General features: G+C 28.3%; 1 protein-coding gene across 1 annotated transcript in view; it reads right to left on the minus strand.

Annotated features, from left to right (window-relative positions):
- Positions 1–20,183, minus strand: part of LOC130671154 (choline transporter-like 1) — a 60,900-nt gene that overhangs the window by 40,001 nt on the left and 716 nt on the right. The window contains exons 2-3 of the mRNA XM_057474874.1: positions 19,111–19,256; positions 18,625–19,013 (exon numbers count right to left, since the gene is read on the minus strand). Coding sequence (XP_057330857.1) covers positions 18,625–19,013; positions 19,111–19,256 — 535 coding nt within the window. The remainder of the gene's footprint in view (positions 1–18,624; positions 19,014–19,110; positions 19,257–20,183) is intronic.

Genomic DNA, 20,183 nt, shown 5'->3' on the forward strand with positions numbered 1-20,183 from the left:
ATTTCGAGATCTTTTTACTTTTCCGGTGAAACTATCAGACTTATCATAAAATATCATAGGATCTTTTTTGTAGACAATTTTATTCTCTACAAATTATTATCAATAAAATTTTTTCAAATTCCGCATTGTTTTCTAGTTATTTTCATTCTAATTTCAAGCTCTTAAAAAAGTAGTGTTCTGATCGATTTCAAGCGCTCGACATTGAAATGAAAATAATTAGAAACAATGTGGAATTTGAAAAAACTTTATTGATAATAATTTGTAGAGAATAAAATTGTCTACAAGAAAGATCCTATGATATTTTATGATAAGTCTGATAGTTTCACCGGAAAAGTAAAAAGATCTCGAAATTTACTGTAACTTGACTTCGAGCTCTAATAACTTTAGAACAGATGGATTGATCGAAAAATGATAAGAAACCTTTTTTGTAGAGCGTTCAATTTCCTACAAAAATATGTATTAGTCAATTCGATCTATTGATTTGTTCACGAGTTAAAAATACTCAAAGTTAAAAAAAAAAATTTCCCGTGTTTTTTAAATGGGAAATCGAATTTTTTGATGAGCTAAGCCGCTATTGGACTTAAACCCTTTAGCCCAGCAGCATAATTTTTTATTTTCCATATACTACCAGATTTTCTGGTATAGCAGTAAAAAAAAAAAGTATAGCCTTAAAATGACACGCCCAAATATATATATTGTATACACGGAGAGAATTTTATGGTAAAAGTTACCATCAAGTTATAGCACAATTTTTAAACTGAATTATATGATTGATAATATCATTTAAATGATTAAATATACAATCTGGATGGTAGTATCTACTATCTGTATGGTAAAGTTTACAATTATTTATGATAACCAGAAATTATAACTGTTATTATCTTAAATAATAACTATTATTATAAAAAATCGTAATTCTTTATAACCTGATGGTAATGATTACTCTCAGCCTAAATAATGATGACCATCTAAGCTAATAAAAAGTTAAAATATAAACGTTATAGTCTGACGCTTGTCTATGTGTAATTTGTTTAACTGGGGAAGTAATTGATTTTACACACACACACACACACACACACACACACACACACATGCATACATATACCTACACACGGGTGCGCACACTCGCTCGCACACATGCGCACGCTTACCCGCACACATGCACACACGTACGCACACTTACTCGTACATATACACAAACACCCGCACACACATGCGCACATTTACCCGTACACATGCACACACCCGCGCGAATACATGTACACACACGCGCACACATATACCCACGCATGTACACATGCACACACAAATTCTTAGTCAAGAATTTTTCCAACTTTGAATGGTACTAGTTACCATCTTCGATTGTAACAATTATAATTTTTAATAATTAAAATTAGCATCTTCGATAGTAACCGTTACCATCATCAATTGTAACTGTTATCATTTTCAATGGTAATACTAATTATTTTACCGGTGAAAAATTTTATTACCATTTTAAATAGTTAAAATTACAAATTTTGTATTGTAGATGCAATAATTAATTTCTCCGTGTATATTAGGGTGGTCCTTAGCAGGTATATTTTCGAATTTCTTTGCTCCCAGGGGCTCTAATGGTTTCAAATAGATAAAAAAAAATTCCCTGAAAATTTGAGCTCTTAATATTAACTCTAAACTAGTCCGCTTTCCAACCAAAGTTTTTTATGAAAATAACATGCGAAAAATTTCTTTCGTTCTTTAGAATTCCGTAACTCGGCGACAGCTAATTCTAAAATAATAAGACATCTATGTTTTCATCGAGAATTTAGCGCTCTACAAAAAAGGTATATTATGATTTTTTGCAAAGTCTATTCGTTCAAAAGTTATTCGAGCTCAAACTTTAATTTTAATACAATTGTCTAGGGCTTCACTCAAGATCTAGATTATTTTGGTCTTGTCTTGATCTCGTCTTGATTTGTCAAGACCAGACCAAGACGATATTATAGATCGCAATTCAAGACCAAGACCAATATCACTAAAAACATCTCGCTAAGTCTTGACAAGACATAAAAATACAATAAGTATGAGTATATGAGAATTACTTGTAATAAGACTCCATGACTTACTTGTAATAAGACTTTTTTTTTAGAAAGATTATAATTATTGACTTTATTTTGGCTTATTAATTATTTTAAATGACAGTATTCTTGGTATTGATAAAGCTTATTCTTAATACGACTGTATATACATATCTATACCTATATTAATATACTTGTATAAATTCCAAGTAATAACGAATGTAAGTAGTGTATGGAATATGTTATAGTGTATACTCGATAATCTCTGTCTATTTGAAATATTATACAGTTACTTTTTGAAATTGTAAGGAATGAAACATATTACTTGTCATCGCTGCGTTAATAAATGTTTCGATACGTTAATGTTTTATTAATATTATTAATATTATTGTGCTGTTATCGAAATAAATTCAATAAAAAAAATGAGTGGAATAAAACGGAAGAGGGCAGAATTAAGTAATGAAAATGACATTTTGGATCAATCAAGTGTTGATGAGGAGACCAAAAAATCCGTAGTGAGTTCTCGCGTGTCAAAATTCACAGGTTATTTTCGCTATGAATTACATAATGATGAAAAAATAGCCATTTGTTTAGATTGTGAAAAAAAAAAAAGAATTAAAGTCCTGTTAAAAAGGAAAAATAGTAATACAACCGCGATGAAAAAGCACTTAGAGAAAAACCATCCAGGAATTTATACAAAAATGTTTGGTGATACGAAGAAAACACGTGAAAGTGGACAACAAATATTGAATAATTTTTGCCCATGAAAAGTATGATTGAATTTAAATTCCATTTTTGGATTATTAACTTTAATGTAAATCTTCCGATATTATTAAAATTTCAATGACTTGTATTTATTTTTTTTCAGGCTAAAATAGAGGATATAGATATAAATACTTTATTGATTGAATGGATTGTTATAAAAAAATTGCCATTTAGTTTTTTTGACGATGCTTTTACCCAAAAGCTATTCAGCGTATTAAATACGAAGATTATTTTACCGTAACGAAATACTGCACGGCGACTTATAGTCGAAGAATTTAAAAAAACTAAGCTTATTGTGGCTCATATTTTACATGATAATTCCTCAAACATATCTTTCACAATCGATGGATGGTTACCTTTGAATGGAAAGTCCTATTATGGTACTACAGCACATTTTATTGATGATAATTGGGAAATGCATTCCTTAGCATTAGATTTTATTCCATCTTAAAGCAACCATACAGGAAAGGGAATCGCTACGATATTTCTTAGAGTATTACAATCTTCAAGATTGAACATAAAATACAGGGTGTAACTGTGAATAATGTATCTGCTAATACTCTCTTTATGGCAGAATTAAAAGAGATGATGGATAAACAAAACATTCATTTTGATAATGTTAGTCAACACTTTAGATGTTTCGCATATATTTTACATTTAGGAGTGCAAGATATTTTAAAATATCTAAAAATAGATATATCTACAGAAGATTTTATTGAATCTATCCATTCACCGAAATTTGAAACTTCTGGAGATGAATATCAAGAGAATTTAGTGGATGATTTTGCTGATGATGACTACGATAGTGAGAATTATATATCTTCTGTTAAATACACTGATTCCATATTGAAGTAACGAAAAATGATTATAAAATTGCGTCTATCGGAAAAACTTCAAATCACATTACAAGAGCTTTGTAAGCTTAGTGATATTACTTATTTTAAGCCAATATTAGATGTTCGTACAAGATGGTATAGCACATTCGTTATAATAGATATTGGATTAAAATTGAAAAAAGCCTTGAATTTATTATGTGTAAGTTGTACAAAAGAACTACCTGCTCTGAAATTGAGTGACTCTGAATGGGAACTTTTGGAACAAGTTTACAAATATTTAAAACATTTTAAACAAATATCAACTCTACTCGAAGGTAAATAATATGTTAATTTACCCATTATTGTTGTGGCATTTAATATGTTAATCGATAAACTTGAACAACACATCGAAATTTTGGACAAAAAAACACGAACAGAAGTCGAAGATATTTTAACTGTCGCACTCTAGACTGGACGAGATAAAATGCTGAAGCATTATTATAAATGTAACTGGGTATATTGAACAGTACTGATATTGGATCCTCGTCACAAATCAAAAACGTTTGATTGCACAGCATGGGGAAGAGAAATAAAAGAAACTTCACTAGAGGAATCCAAAAAAATTTTCAAACAAAAATATTTTGCTATAGGTGACGATGATAATATTATTGAAAATGAGTCTGATTCTGAGTCTGATAAAGATGAAATTGATATTGGTTCTATTTTTGAGAAACCAAAAACGATGAATCACTGATATAGTGAGTTGATGGAATATCTAAGTTTACCATTAATGAGTAGAGACACCAAAATATTGGATTGGTGGAAAACTTGGGATGAAACTTTTCCTTCGTTAGCTAAAATGGCAAAAGATCTTTTTTCTATAATGGCAACGTCATTCCCGTGTGAAAGGTTTTTTTCACAAGCCAATTTGACTATAACAAAACGCAAAAACTTCCTAAATAATGAGTCAGCTCAGGCATTGATATGTTTAAATTCATGGCTTAAATGTAGCTTAAAAAAATAAAATTAAAAGTATTACTTCTTAAAGTGACAATTAAGAACAATAAACTTTTAAACTCTGTGATCAAAATTTTTAAGTTTAATTACTATTGTAGAATGTTAATGATAATTGTTTACGACAATGTTTTATACTGAATGGAAAGAATTAATTATTTATAATCTAACCCTAAGTAATTTTTATTTAGTTTATTAATTATAATAATGTTTATTAGGTTAAAAAGTTAAAACATTTTAGAAGTACTTAAAACGATCAAATATATTTATATAAGATTTAAAAAATATAATAAATTTTTCCTTTATTGAAAAAAAAATACTCAACTGTGTGTTGTATTAGAACTGATATCAAGAAAATTTCAGGTTATTCAAGACCAAGACGAGATCTTAACAAGACAATACAAGACAATATTATTAATAACTTATTTTTCGAGATTGATGCAAGACTTACATTTTGAAATCAAGATCAAGACGAGATCAAAGCTTTCGAGATCAAGACAAGACTTTCCCAATCTTGTCTTGTCTCGGCTCGAGTGAAGCCCTACAATTGTCAATATTGTCAAGCATATTTATAAAAGAAACGTTTGTGTTATAAAATTCGCTTACATTTTTAATTTCTAAGCGTTCCAATTTTCCGAACGCTTGCCAAATTATCTCTGATAAAGTTTTTTCAATTTTCGCATAACTTCCTAGTTATTTCTATTTTAATGCCGAGATCTCAAATTCCAAAATCTTTATCAAAAAACTTGAAATACTTTTTTTCAATTTTTTTCTCTGAAGGCCATTTAAAAACGGAAATTTGAAGAAAAAAAACAGTCGAATTTGAACCATTTTTGAGGAATTTACGACTAAAAAACAAAAAAAAAAACGATTTTTTCGAAAATTCGATATCTTTCGAACGAGTATTCAAAATTATTTCAAAATTTAGTAGGAAGGCTATTTTGAGGGGTACTAAACTATATCACAAAATTAAGGAAATAAAAAAAAAATTTGTCGAACTATCCGATATGGCTTGGAACTCCCCATATATTAAGATATTTAACCTATATTTTGCGTTACTATTTCCAAAAAGACACATTTTTATAAGCCCTCTTGGCTTTGGAAATTTAAACGAATTTTATATACTTTATATCGAATTTTATTTTTAGGTAGATTTTTTTAAAAATCTAGGTATTGTATTTGTCCTCATGGTCGATTTTTCAAGGAATTTTGTCACAACCTATCATAATTAGTTGAGTAGAGTTCGAAAATACCATTCGTTGAAAAATTTATATATGTATGTATATATATATATATATATATATATATATATATATATATATATATATATATATATTAGAGTGTCTCAAAAAAATCGACTTTTTTTTTTTCTTGAAGAACATTGAAAAATCGACAGAGTATCTCTAGACAAAGACCCTGTTAAAATATGAGACCTTAATATTAATATTTAAAGGTGGCGATTCACGATTTTCTATTTTCCATTTAAATAACATGGGAAAAAAAAAATTTTAATTTTGGAATTTTATACCTCGGCGATGGCTTATTGAACAGATAAGTTCAGAATATATTTTTGTAGGGAATTGAACGCTCTACAAAAAAAGTCTCTTATCATTTTTTGATAAATCCATCTGTTCAAAAGTTATTGGAGCTCGAAGTGAAGTTAGAGTAAAATTCGAGATCTTTTTACTTTTCCGGCGAAACTATCGGACTTATCATAAAATGTCATGAGATCTTTTTTGTAGACAATTTTATTTCCTACAAATTATCATTGATAAATTTTTTTCAAATTCTGCATTGTTTTCTAGTTGTTTCCATTTTAATGCCAAGTTCTTAAAATCGATCAGAACACTACTCTTTTAGAAGCTTGGCATAAAAATGGAAATAACTAGAAAACAATGCAGAATTTGAAAAAAATTTATCAATGATAATTTGTAGGAAATAAAATTGTCTACAAAAAAGATCTCATGACATTTTATGATAAGTCCGATAGTATCGCCGGAAAAGTAAAAAGATCTCGAAATTTACTCTAACTTCACTTCGAGCTCCAATAACTTTTGAACAGATGGATTTATCAAAAAATGATAAGAGACTTTTTTTGTAGAGCGTTCAATTCCCTACAAAAATATATTCTGAACTTATCTGTTCAATAAGCCATCGCCGAGGTATAAAATTCCAAAATTAAAATTTTTTTTTTTTCCCATGTTATTTAAATGGAAAATAGAAAATCGTGAATCGCCACCTTTAAATATTAATATTAAGGTCTCATATTTTAACAGAGTCTTTGTCTAGAGATACTCTGTCGATTTTTCAATGTTCTTCAAGAAAAAAAAAAAAGTCGATTTTTTTGAGACACTCTAATATATATATATATATATATATATATATATATATATATATATATATATATATATATATATATATATATATATATATATATATGTCGGAGATGAAAGAATAAAACGGGGTTTTCCAATAGGACGGGAAATTTCCAACAGTCGAAACTAGTTTTTATAGTAACAATTAAATAATAAAATTTAAGTTCTAGTTGTTTACAACTTAAGCAGATTATGTTTATTACGGGAGGCTTAGGCTCGCTGTGACATATGTTCACCAAACGTAGCCACGGTCACAGGATGGGTATAGTAAGACACAGAGGACAAGATAGTAAGATAATATGAGACGGTTGTCCTTCTTTGAATATTTTGACAAAAAGGTTTTTAACGAAAAGTACAGAGTTTGGTACTAGTTGAGTTAGTTAGTTCTGATTGAGCATTCGTTGTGCGAGTACAAGTTTTCCTGTTGACCGTGGATTCGTTCTCGAGCCTAGTTTACCGTAGTACTCGTATATTATTTAATCATAGTTTAATTATTAATATTATCGGGCGATTGTATACTACGATTAATATCATTTATTATTATTAATTTATTGTTATCATTTTATGTGTATCAAATATTGTGTTAGTTGTAATTCTGTACGTATTAACAATTGTGAGATATTATATTCGTTATACCGTTTGTTTAGTTACTACTATTTGTGAATAATACTTTAATAATAAATTACTGTTCTGTGTAATTATTATTCGTTTATATTTGTAATAAAATGCCAGACAAAAATAATAAACCCGATGGTCAGGGTGATGCCCATCATGTTACTGGTCTTCCGACATATATATATATATATATATATATATATATATATATATATATATATATATATATATATATATATATTAGGGTGATCCAAAAAATAACAAACTTTTTTTTTTTTCTTCCAAACAGGTTCAAAAGTTTCATTTAGATAAAAAAAGACGCCTGTAAAAATTTGAGCTCTTAATATTAACATTAAGAGGTTCCTCATCGCACTTTTCTATTTTCCATAAGAATAACATAGGAAAAATTTTTTTTACGTCTTTTGATTTTTATAAGTAGCTAACGATGCGTCATAGGAATAATTGGCAGGCATATTTTTGTAGGGAATTGAATGCTCTACAAAAAAAGATTCTTATCATTTTTTGAGGAATCTATTTGTTCAAAAGTTATTTGAGGTTGAAGACGAATTCATATTAAATTTTGAGATTTTCTACTTTTCCGGCGAAACTATCAGACTTATTACAAAATATCATCAGACCTTTTTTGTAGACAATTTTATTCCCTAAAAGTTATTTCGAATAAAGTTTTTTCGAATTCCGCATTGTTTTCTAGTTATTTTTATTTTAATGTCAAGCTCATAAAAAAATAGTCTTCTGATCGATTTTAAGAGCTTGACATTAAAATAAAAATAACTAGAAAACAATGCGGAATTCGAAAAAACTTTATTCGAAATAACTTTTAGGGAATAAAATTGTCTACAAAAAAGGTCTGATGATATTTTGTAATAAGTCTGATAGTTTCGCCGGAAAAGTAGAAAATCTCAAAATTTAATATGAATTCGTCTTCAACCTCAAATAACTTTTGAACAAATAGATTCCTCAAAAAATGATAAGAATCTTTTTTTGTAGAGCATTCAATTCCCTACAAAAATGTGCCTGCCAATTATTCCTATGACGCATCGTTAGCTACTTATAAAAATCAAAAGACGTAAAAAAAATTTTTCCCATGTTATTCTTATGGAAAATAGAAAAGTGCGATGAGGAACCTCTTAATGTTAATATTAAGAGCTCTAATTTTTACAGGCGTCTTTTTTTATCTAAATGAAACTTTTGAACCTGTTTGGAAGAAAAAAAAAAAGTTTGTTATTTTTTGGATCACCCTAATATATATATATATATATGTAATAGAACCAAGTTTTGAGAACACGATTGCGCCTAGAATCCTAATCGGATCCTAATGAAATTTTTTACCCTTATTCTATGAGCGATTACCACGGTTAAGTTCGGAGATGGGCTAAATCGTTCAATTAGTTTAGAAAATATGGCTGTTTCAAATTCCCACGATTTTTCAAAAAAAAAAAAAATTTTATCCACTTTCAAGTTCATATAACTTCAAAACTAAAACTCATAGATAATTTCCGTAAAAAATATTTGAAAGCTTGTCTAATAAGCTTTAATTTATGACCTTAAACTTGATGTTTTGACCATTTCTTCAAATAATTTGAGAGCCTCGAAAATTTTAATGGAATCAAAAAATGTTGAAAATATGGTTTTCATTCAACATCATTTATGCATTTCCCATTATAATCAAATTTCGTCAGTTGTATTTTATTGTGCACAAAATAACCTGTAAATTTCACAGCTATTTTATATTTTAAAAGTATTTCTTTTATTACTTATGATGTATCAAATGTACCTCTACGACGTATGATTATAACTGGTCTTGTCATTACGATTGCACCTACAGTTCTTATCGGATCTTAATGAAATTTTTCACACTTATTCTATAGGCGATTATCTAGATCAAGTTCAAAGATGGGCTGAATCGTTCGAATAGTTGTGAAGTTATGGCTGTTTGAAATTTCCACGAGTTTTCGAAAAAATCAGTTTTTATTCACTGTTGAAGTTCATATAACATTAAAACTAAAACTGATAGATAATTCCAGTAAAAAGTATTCGAAAGCTTGTCTAATAAGCTTTAATTAAAGACCTTAAACTTAATGTTTTGACCATTTCTTCCAATAATTTGATAGCCTTAAAAATTTTAATGGAATCAAAAAATGTTGAAAATATGGTTTTCATTTCACATAACTTATGCATTTCCCATTATAATACAATTTTGTCAGTTGTATTATAGTGTGAACAAAATAACCTGTAAATTTCACTGCTATTTTATATTTTAAAAGTATTTTTTTTATTAATTATGCTGTTTAAAAATTAAAAAAAAATTTTAAAAAAAGGCCATTCGGCAGCCGAAATGGAAGGTAGATTTTCCAATTAATCTATATAAAAAGTTTCATACATACATATCTTGTGATGCATGTTAGTGTATAGTCATGATATGAAATTAGGCTCGTTTTCTAAGAGTGAGAGTAAAAAAAGACAACGACTATTTTCGATAGAGAACTTCAGATAGTTGGTTTGACAAAACATTGTATAGGTAATGTACTAAACTAACCTTCACGTAAACAAAGTATAGAAATTTTAATTAGTATGAGATCATAATTGTAATTACTATTACGATGGCAAGATCAGTTATAATTATAGGACGTACAGGTACGATTGAAACAGCATAAATAATAAAAAAAATACTTTTAAAATATAAAATAGCAGTGAAATTTACAGGTTATTTTGTTCACACTATAATACAACTGACAAAATTGTATTATAATGGGAAATGCATAAGTTATGAGAAATGAAAACCATATTTTCAACATTTTTTGATTCCATTAAAATTTTTAAGGCTATCAAATTATTGGAAGAAATGGTCAAAACATTAAGTTTAAGGTCTTTAATTAAAGCTTATTAGACAATCTTTCAAATACTTTTTACTGGAGTTGTCTATCAGTTTTAGTTTTAATGTTATATGAACTTCAACAGTGAATAAAAACTGATTTTTTCGAAAACTCGTGGAAATTTCAAACAGCCATAACTTCACAACTATTCAAACGATTCAGTCCATCTTTGAACTTGATCTAGATAATCGCCTATAGAATAAGTGTGAAAAATTTCATTAAGATCCGATAAGAACTGTAGGTGCAATCGTAATGACAAGACCAGTTATAATCATACGTCGTAGAGGTACATTTGATACATCATAAGTAATAAAAGAAATACTTTTAAAATATAAAATAGCTGTGAAATTTACAGGTTATTTTGTGCACAATAAAATACAACTGACGAAATTTGATTATAATGGGAAATGCATAAATGATGTTGAATGAACACCATATTTTCAACATTTTTTGATTCCATTAAAATTTTCAAGGCTATCAAATTATTTGAAGAAATGGTCAAAACATCAAGTTTAAGGTCATAAATTAAAGCTTATTAGACAAGCTTTCAAATACTTTTTACGGAAATCATCTATGAGTTTTAGTTTTAAAGTTATATGAACTTGAAAGTGGATAAAATGTTTTTTTTTTGAAAAATCGTGGGAATTTGAAACAGCCATATTTTCTAAACTAATTGAACGATTTAGCCCATCTCCGAACTTAACCGTGGTAATCGCTCATAGAATAAGTGTAAAAAATTTCATTAGCACCCGATAAGGATTCTAGGCGCAATCGTGTTCTCAAAACTTGGTTCTATTACATATATATATATGTATATACATACATATATAAATTTTTCAACGAATGGTATTTTCGAACTCTACTCAACTAACTATGATAGGTTGTGACAAAATTCCTTGAAAAATCGACCATGAGGACAAATACAATACCTAGATTTTTAAAAAAATCTACCTAAAAATGTTGATATCCTTCAATTTTTTACAAAATTTTGTATTTTAAATTTTTATTTATACCCAGAGAGGAAAGTACGACGGGCCCAGGCTTGGTTCAACTATGTAGAACTGTGGACCAAGCTAGTAAGCCAGTCTTTTTCCAGCCTTGGTAGAAGTCTGGAATGATAACACCGTGCCAAGCCTGGTTGCTAGCCCTGACCCACGCTTGCTTGCCAGAGCTGGCCCATGCAGAGACAAAACAAATAAATTTAATGAGAAAAAAATTTTATTATTATTAACGTAATAGAGTTTGTGATCATTAACGTGAATGATCATTAACGTAAGTGATCATTAACGTAAATGTCCAGCTCTTGCAATCGATCAGAACACTATTTTTTTAAGATCTCGGCATTAAAATAGAAATAACTAGGAAGTTATGCGAAAATTGAAAAAACTTTATCAGAGATAATTTGGCAAGCGTTCGGAAAATTGGAACGCTTAGAAATTAAAACTATAAGCGAATTTCATAACACAAACGTTTCTTTTATAAATATGCTTGACAATATTGACAATCATATAAAAATTACAGTTTGAGCTTTTGAACGAATAGACTTTGCAAAAAATCATAAAATATCTTTTTTGTAGAGCGCTAAATTCTCGATGAAAACATAGATGTCTTATTATTTTAGAATTAGCTGTCGCCGAGTTACGGAATTTTAAAGAACGAAAGAAAATTTTCGCATGTTATTTTCATAAAAAACTTTGGTTGGAAAGCGGACTTTTCTAGAGTTAATATTAAGAACTCAAATTTTCAGGGAATTTTTTTTTTATCTATTTGAAACCATTAGAGCCCCTGGGAGCAAAGAAATTCGAAAATATCCCTGCTAAGGACCACCCTAATATACAGGGTGATCCAGAATTACTTTCACAGCGAAAAAATTTAGATAGAGGAGGTGATTCTAAGCATGAAGTTCCTTTGCCACTTTTGAAAATTTTGAGTAGTTGTTGAGTTATTCAACATTTTAATTGACCAATCATATGTGAGGACTGGAATTTAAAAAAAAATTAGAAAAGAATAAATATTAAGTTTGGCAACGACGCAACTATTAACTTCAAGTCATACATAAAATTTTTATTTCAAAAAGTTCGAATTCTGCAAAAGTTTGAAGAACGAAAACAAAACACGCAATCGCAACCTTAAATATACTCTTATCATACATTTTTTAAATGTAATTACTGAGAATTGTGAATAATAATTATGCTTTCATCATTAGAGTCAGGACCACGGACAATTAATGCACAATTAAGTTTTTGGGGCATTCCACGCTAAATCAATCACTTTTGAAAAAAACCCCTTTTGATTTCACAGATAATTTTTTTTTTTTTCTATCTCACTGAAGGCGTTTCTCATAATTTTTTAAAATTATCTTACCCAATCAAAAAAAAAAAGTTACAAATTTTTGAAAAAAGTTTTTCTTTTATTTTCAAAATTCCATTACTTTGGCGAAAATAGACTTATCGGGACGTTTTTTTTTTTTTTAACATTTTGTCTTAAATATTGTCTTATTTTCAGTCTTGGAATTTAAATTACTGTCAGTCTTGAATATTATCTTATCTGCAGTGGTAATTTTTTTTTGACTTGTCTTTAATTTTTGCCTTACTTTTTGTCTTGAATGTTGTCTTACTTTTTGTCTTGAATTTCGTTTTACTTTTTGTGTTGACTGTTGTCTTACTTTTTGTCTTGAATTTCGTCTTACTTTTAGTCTTGAATCTTGTCTTACTTTTTGTCTTGAATTTCGTCTTACTTTTTGTCTTGAATTTCGTCTTACTTTTTGTCTTGAATTTCGTCTTACTTTATGTCTTGAATTTCGTCTTACTTTTTGTCTTGAATTCCGTCTTACTTTTATTATTGAATCTTGTCTTACTTTTTGTCTTGAATTTCGTCTTACTTTTTGTCTTGAATTTCGTTTTTCTTTTTGTCTTGAATTTGGTCTTATTTCAAGTTCTGATTTTTATCTTATTTCTGGTCTTGATATTTGTCTTATTCTCAACCTCGAATTTTGTCTTTGATTTTGACTTCTTATAAGTCTTAAATTTTGTCTTATTTCTGGTCTTGAGTTTCATCTTATTCTCAGTCTTGAATTTTGATTTCTTATAAGGCTTTAATTTTGAAAATAAAAGAAAAATTTTTTTCAAAAATTTGTAACTTTTTTTTTTTGATTGGGTAAGATAATTTTAAAAAATTATGCGAAACGCCTTTAGTGAGATAGAAAATAAAAAAAAATTATCTGTGAAATCAAAAGGGGTTTGTTTCAAAAGTGATCGATTTAGCGTGGAATGCCCCAAAAACATAATTGAGCTTTAATTGTCCGTGGTCCTGACTCTAATGATGAAAGCATCATTATTATTCACAATTCTCAGTAATTAAATTTAAAAAATGTATGATAAGAGTATATTTAAGGTTGCGATTGAGTGTTTTGTTTTCGTTCTTCAAACTTTTGCAGAATTCGAACTTCTGAAATAAAAATTTTATGTATGACTTGAAGTTAATAATTGCGTCGTTGTCAAACTTAATATTTATTCTTTTTTACTTTTTTTTTAAATTCCAGTCCTCACATATGATTGGTCAATTAAAATGTTGAATAACTCAACAACTACTCAAAATTTTCAAAAGTGACAAAGGAACTTCATGCTTAGAATCACCCCCTCTATCTCAATTTTTTCGCTATGAAAGTAATTCTGGATCACCCTGTATATGGAGCATTCCACGCCAAATCGATCACTTTTGAACCCGACCCCTTTAGATTTGGCTGAAAATTTTTTTCTCTTTTTCTACCCCATCAAAAAGGTTTCTCATAATTTTTTCAAATTATTTCACCCAACCGAAAAAAAGTTCTAAATTTAAAAAAAAATGGCTTTTTTTTATTTTAAATAGCTATAACTTTTTCAAAATTCGACTAAATGGGACGTTTTTTTTTTCAAAACTTTTGTTTTTAAATGTGCTTTTCGAAAAAAAATTTAAAAAAATTATTGCAAACTATCTTCATTGTTTTTTTGTAGATTTTTGGAAAAAATCAAAAATTTTTCAATGTTTACCATTTTTGATTTTTGATTTTTTTTTTTTATATAAAACTTTGACATTTTCTACAAATCCTTAAATTTTTTCAAAGTGATGTTTTATCGATTTATATTTTTTTGTTCCAATTGAAAAAAAAATTTTTCTTTAACTAGCCTTATATCTTATAACACCATGCTTAAAATTTTTGAGAGTGCTCAGAGAACATTAAATTTGGAAAAAAACAATAAATTTAAATGGTAATCATTGATATAATTAGAATTTTGTTCGAATAATCAAGTTAAAAAATAGAAGGACTTTCTGAATAATTTTTTTGTATTCTTTTCTGAATACTACATTCAAAAACGAAAAAAATAATAAAAAAAATTTTTCGTTCGGTTCATTTTTCGACAAATGCTGGGAATTCAAAGTGAAAATTCTTCTACACTCATTGCTTTATGGTCAATAGAAATTTCTTTTTAATTCCCAGCATTTGTCGAAAAAGGAACCAAACGAAAACTTTTTTCTTTCATTTTTTTCGTTTTTGAATGTAGTTTTCAAAAAAAAATAAGGGAAAATTATTCAGAAAGTCCTTCTATTTTTTAACTTGATTTTTCGAACAAAATTTAAATTATATCGATGATTACCATTTAAATTTATTGTTTTTTTCTAAATTTAATGTTCTCTGAGCACTCTCAAAAATTTTAAGCATGGTGTTGTAAGAAATAAGGCTTTTTAAAGAAAAATTTTTCTTTCGATTGGAAAAAAAAATATAAATCGAAAAAACATCACTTTGAAAAAATTTGAGGATTTGTAGAATATGTCAAAGTTTGAGATAAAAAAAAAAAATCAAAAATCAAAAATGGTAAACATCGAAAATTTTTTTATTTTTTCCAAAAATCTACAAAAAAACAATGAAGATAGTTTGCAATAATTTTTTTGTATTTTTTTTCGAAAAGCACATGTAAAAACAAAAATTTTGAAAAAAAAACGTCCCATTCAGTCGAATTTTGAAAAAGTAATAGCTATTTAAAATAAAAAAAAGCCATTTTTTTCAAAAATTTATAACTTTTTTTCGGTTGGGTGAAAAAATTTGAAAAAATTATGAGAAGCGTTTTTGATGGGGTAGAAAAAGAGAAAAATTTTTCAGCCAAATATAAAGGGGTCGGGTTCAAAAGTGGTCGATTTGGCGTGGAATGCCCCATATACAATATAACGCGCCGTTCTTCAACGATAGCGTCCGCAGTTCTACACCGATCTTAATAAAACTTAGTATACTCATTCTATGGACGATTACCTTGGATGAGTTCGAAGATGAGCCAATTCGGCCAATAAGATTAGAAGTTATGGTTAATTGAAATTTTGTAAAATTTCAAAAAAAAATGTGTTTACTTATTTAACTAGATGTCACTTTCAAACGGAAAGAGATAGCTTATTTTTGTTTATTCTATGTGAAAGCTCGTTCGATTGCCTACAACTTTGACTATACAGCTCATTGATTTGACCATTTTTTCTAACAGATAAATGGTTTTGAACATTCACAAAATATTATCAAAACTAATTTTATGCAGGTTTTTACTTTGATTACAGCCACAATTTTAAACCGATCACCTTGAAACTTAGTATGCGTATTTTGAGGGTAACTACCTTGTTCGAGTTCGAAAATGAGCTCAATCGGTCGATTAGTTTAGAAGTTATAGCATTTCAAAATTTTCAAAATGTCCAAAATTCATATTTTTACTTATTCTTTCTTCAATATCTTTTGAATATGATAACTTATCGACTTTGTATAAAATTCATCTGAAAGCTCTTCAAATAAGCTTTAATTTTCATGCCTATATATGTGCCTAGACTAATGAAATTACTTAGTTTACCATTCATTTAATGAAATGTTGCTTTTGCATTAGTTCTCCTCCTTCTTAGTAAATTTATGGAGCAACTTAAATTTATATTATTGCAGTGTGACACTTATAAAATCCAAACATCTCAATTCAGTGGGTAATTCCAATTTTGTTTTATCGACATTGAATAAATGATATGATATATCAATAACAAGATCAACATTAGTTATGATGATAATATTTTCTATATCTACTCATCGTTTGATATTCTAATAGGCTTTTTATTTTAAATATTAGTACTAATTTCATGTATGTCACTTTGATATATCACAATCAAATTTTTATCTTAGATTATTTTATTAGTGGATTTTATTGAAAGCAAATTATCGCCTTTGTCCTTATGGTAGAATTTTTGAGCAATGAAACCATAATCTATCATAATTCTTCGAATAGGATCCGAAATACCATTGGTCTGATAGTTTTAATATATTCATAGGTATCTTTAAATAACGTCAAATCAAACTATATAGTGCATTATCATCAAAAATTCTTCTGAAGTTCATTTAGTTTTTGGCTTTATCTTCAATTTTTGGAATTATACTTAAAATTTTCTAATTTTAAGTAAAGAGCGAAAACCGTTTTGATCTTTACGTACATAATATTTTCGAGTCTACACAGAGAGAAATGTATCATAAATACTCCTATTGCGATAAAAAAATTTAGTGAATATTACTTTGCTATCTAGTACTAAGTCAACGAAAAAAAAAGCATCTGAAATTTTACTATATTGTATGGTGAGATTTACGTTACGGATAGGAAGGGCTCCTATGTTGTCACAGATTATTTTCAAGTAAAGTTTATTTTTTGCTTTATGTAGATTTACTTTCCCTGTATGAGAGTAGTTTCCTAAACAGCACGGTAAGAATTACTGTGCTGAGTAGCTGCTATCTCTCTACAGTGACGCCAGCGCTGCTAAGCAGTCATAAGTCGTAGCTATGGCGGTGAATTACTCAAAACAATTCTTCGACGATACCCCCCACTTTTTGAAAATTTTTAATGATCATGAATTTTAATAACTATTTTAGAAACTTCATTTATTAATTAAAAAAAAAATTCGAGCAATAATTTAAAAATAAAAACGTAATTATAAATTCACCGGGATATATATTTTGAAAAAATTACTTATAGTTTTTTTACGTTATCTGTTTAACAAAATTCGTTAAATAAATTTCAGTTAAGTCTTCATGTCAAGATAATAAGTCGAAATGTCAAATTTTTAAGGCTACAGTTTTTTTATTAAATTTCGTGAAACAGGTGATTCGAAATAACTGTGAGTTATTTTTTTAAAATCTATATATCCTGACGAGATTGTAAATATCTTGCCTTTTTTTTTAATTAATGTTTTAATTTCTTAGTTAAAATTAATACAGTTATTAGGTGGCGAGTGTTATGATTTATTACTCAATAAAATAAAACTTACAACTTATCACAGCAGACACGGATACTTTTTTCAATGTTCATATACTCTAGAGCAGCCCAGTAATATTTACTGTGCTCGTACAGACATTTTCATAGTACATTCGAAGCGCCATTAAACACAAATTTTCATTACTATACGGCATAGAAATTATTACTAGGCTGTTTAAGGTACATCACCAATACTTTTTCATCGCAATAGGAATATTTACGGTACATTTCTCTTCGTGTACTTGATCAAATGATCTGAAATTTTGAGGAAAGTTGATGGCCAACAAGCTCTTTCGATTGCCACCTTAACCATCCAAATCGGTTCATTAGTTAAAAAGTTATAGAGCGTTCACATCCACACACACACACATACATACATACATACATACATACATACATGCATAGACACTCGGACATCATTCTGAAAATAGAATAGCTTCCTAGGGCCTCAAAACGTCGACATCTGATGAAAGATCGATTTTCGATAATCGGGGTGGAAACAATAACCCCGAATTTTTTAAAAATCATCGATTTTCTTAGCGGGAAGTTAAAAAATTTCAGCCAAATCGAATGGGGTCGAGTTTAAAAGTGGTTGATTTGAAATGGAATGCCCCAAATACAACATGTGAATCTTTTGACTTTTTGAGTAAAACTTCGCTTTTTTAAGGTTGTGGACATTTTAAAATAAATTACGTAAATTTGCAATCTACAAATATAAAATCTACGCATGATATTTCGAAGCTTCAAATAGTAAATAAAAATAGTCAGATTATTGTCTCATTTTTTTCAATACATACCAAAAGCCAGAAAAGATAAGCCTAGAATTTCTCTCCATGTCTTGTACAAATCTCCTAAAATTTGTTCGATAACATCCCAAGAATTAAGTAAACCATATAAATTGTAAACGAGACCAGATGTAACATCTTTAATAATTTTTGGTACGCATCGATTTAAAATTGGAGTGCTATCGTAAATTGGAAGTTTCGGGCACGCTGTGGAATTGCTTTTATCGCCGTAGTCACATGCATTATATCCAAATTTCGGATTATCATAACACAACTTTGAACCGGTATCTTTATGAAATTGACAAATATCGTTTAATGTCATCATCATACGGTTCGGACACTTTTTCACACATATTTTTAATGACTGCTTAATATCGGTCATATCAAAAAAAAATAAAAATCTGAAAAAAAAAATTTAACATGATTTCTTGTGCTTTCTTTTAACTCAACGATCAATATTGATAAATCAGTTCAATAGAAATTTTATCGAGTTCTTACGGTTTATCGCTGTTATCTAAGCTATACAAATCAACTCGTTTAGATACAGGATTATTTTTCATTCCACAAGTGTTTCCAAAACTATCGTAACCATGGACAAGTCTCATTGGATTACCATAGACCAAAGCAAATGCAGCAATCATAATCTACTCAGCAAATAATGTCAAATTAAAGATAAAATTTATTCATCTCAATACAATTTGACTTATTCAGGGTGGCCACAAAAAATTCATTTCAAAATTCCCTGATATTTCCCGGTTTTCCAGTAAATTTTCTGTACTTTTTTCCTCGATTCAGAAATTTTATTCGTATCATTAAGAGATTTAATGTTTTTAATATACTTTCATTGTCAATAATTCTCTAGTGGCAATATTGATAAATTTTCGAGCAAATCTTGAGCAAGTCAACGAGAATACAGCGAAATATTATATCTATATAAACTGGGATTTTTAGATCTTGACTAAAATAGCTACTAGGGTTAAATCTGATGATTAAATCATGCAAGAAACGAAAAAAAAGTCAATAAAATAAATTAATATGGCTTACTTTTGATTATTCGATGTTAAAAATATGTAAGTTAAAATAATTAGTAAGAAATTTTATGATTAAAATAAATTCAAAATACACTGGTTACAAAAATTAAAGGATATTGAAAAAATTGCAAATTTTTAAGTGATTTTCAACAGGATGTAACTCTGAGGAAAATAGTCGTACAAGAAAAATAAAAAAGGCAAAATGTGTAGCTTTAAGTGTGTTGTTTTCTGATTTGATTCTGAAATTTTTTTAATATGCACGGTCCCGGAGTAATAAAGTCAATCAGAATTATCGAAAAATATTCATTGAAGCCCGTAGAAAGTTTCTAAGACGAGCATAAATTTGGAAAATTTTTGTTTTTGATGGTTTTCTAAGGATTACTCCGGGACTATGCATAGTAAGAAAGTTTCAAGACCTGGTAAAAAAACGAAACACTTGAACCTATAAACAATTTGTCTTTTTTGTTTTTACTATAAGACCATTTTCCATCGAGTTACATACTGTTGAAATTGACTTAAAGGTTTACAATTTTTTCAATA

Source organism: Microplitis mediator, chromosome 7 (assembly GCF_029852145.1).
Source record: "Microplitis mediator isolate UGA2020A chromosome 7, iyMicMedi2.1, whole genome shotgun sequence".
Classification (NCBI taxonomy): Eukaryota; Metazoa; Arthropoda; class Insecta; order Hymenoptera; family Braconidae; genus Microplitis; species Microplitis mediator.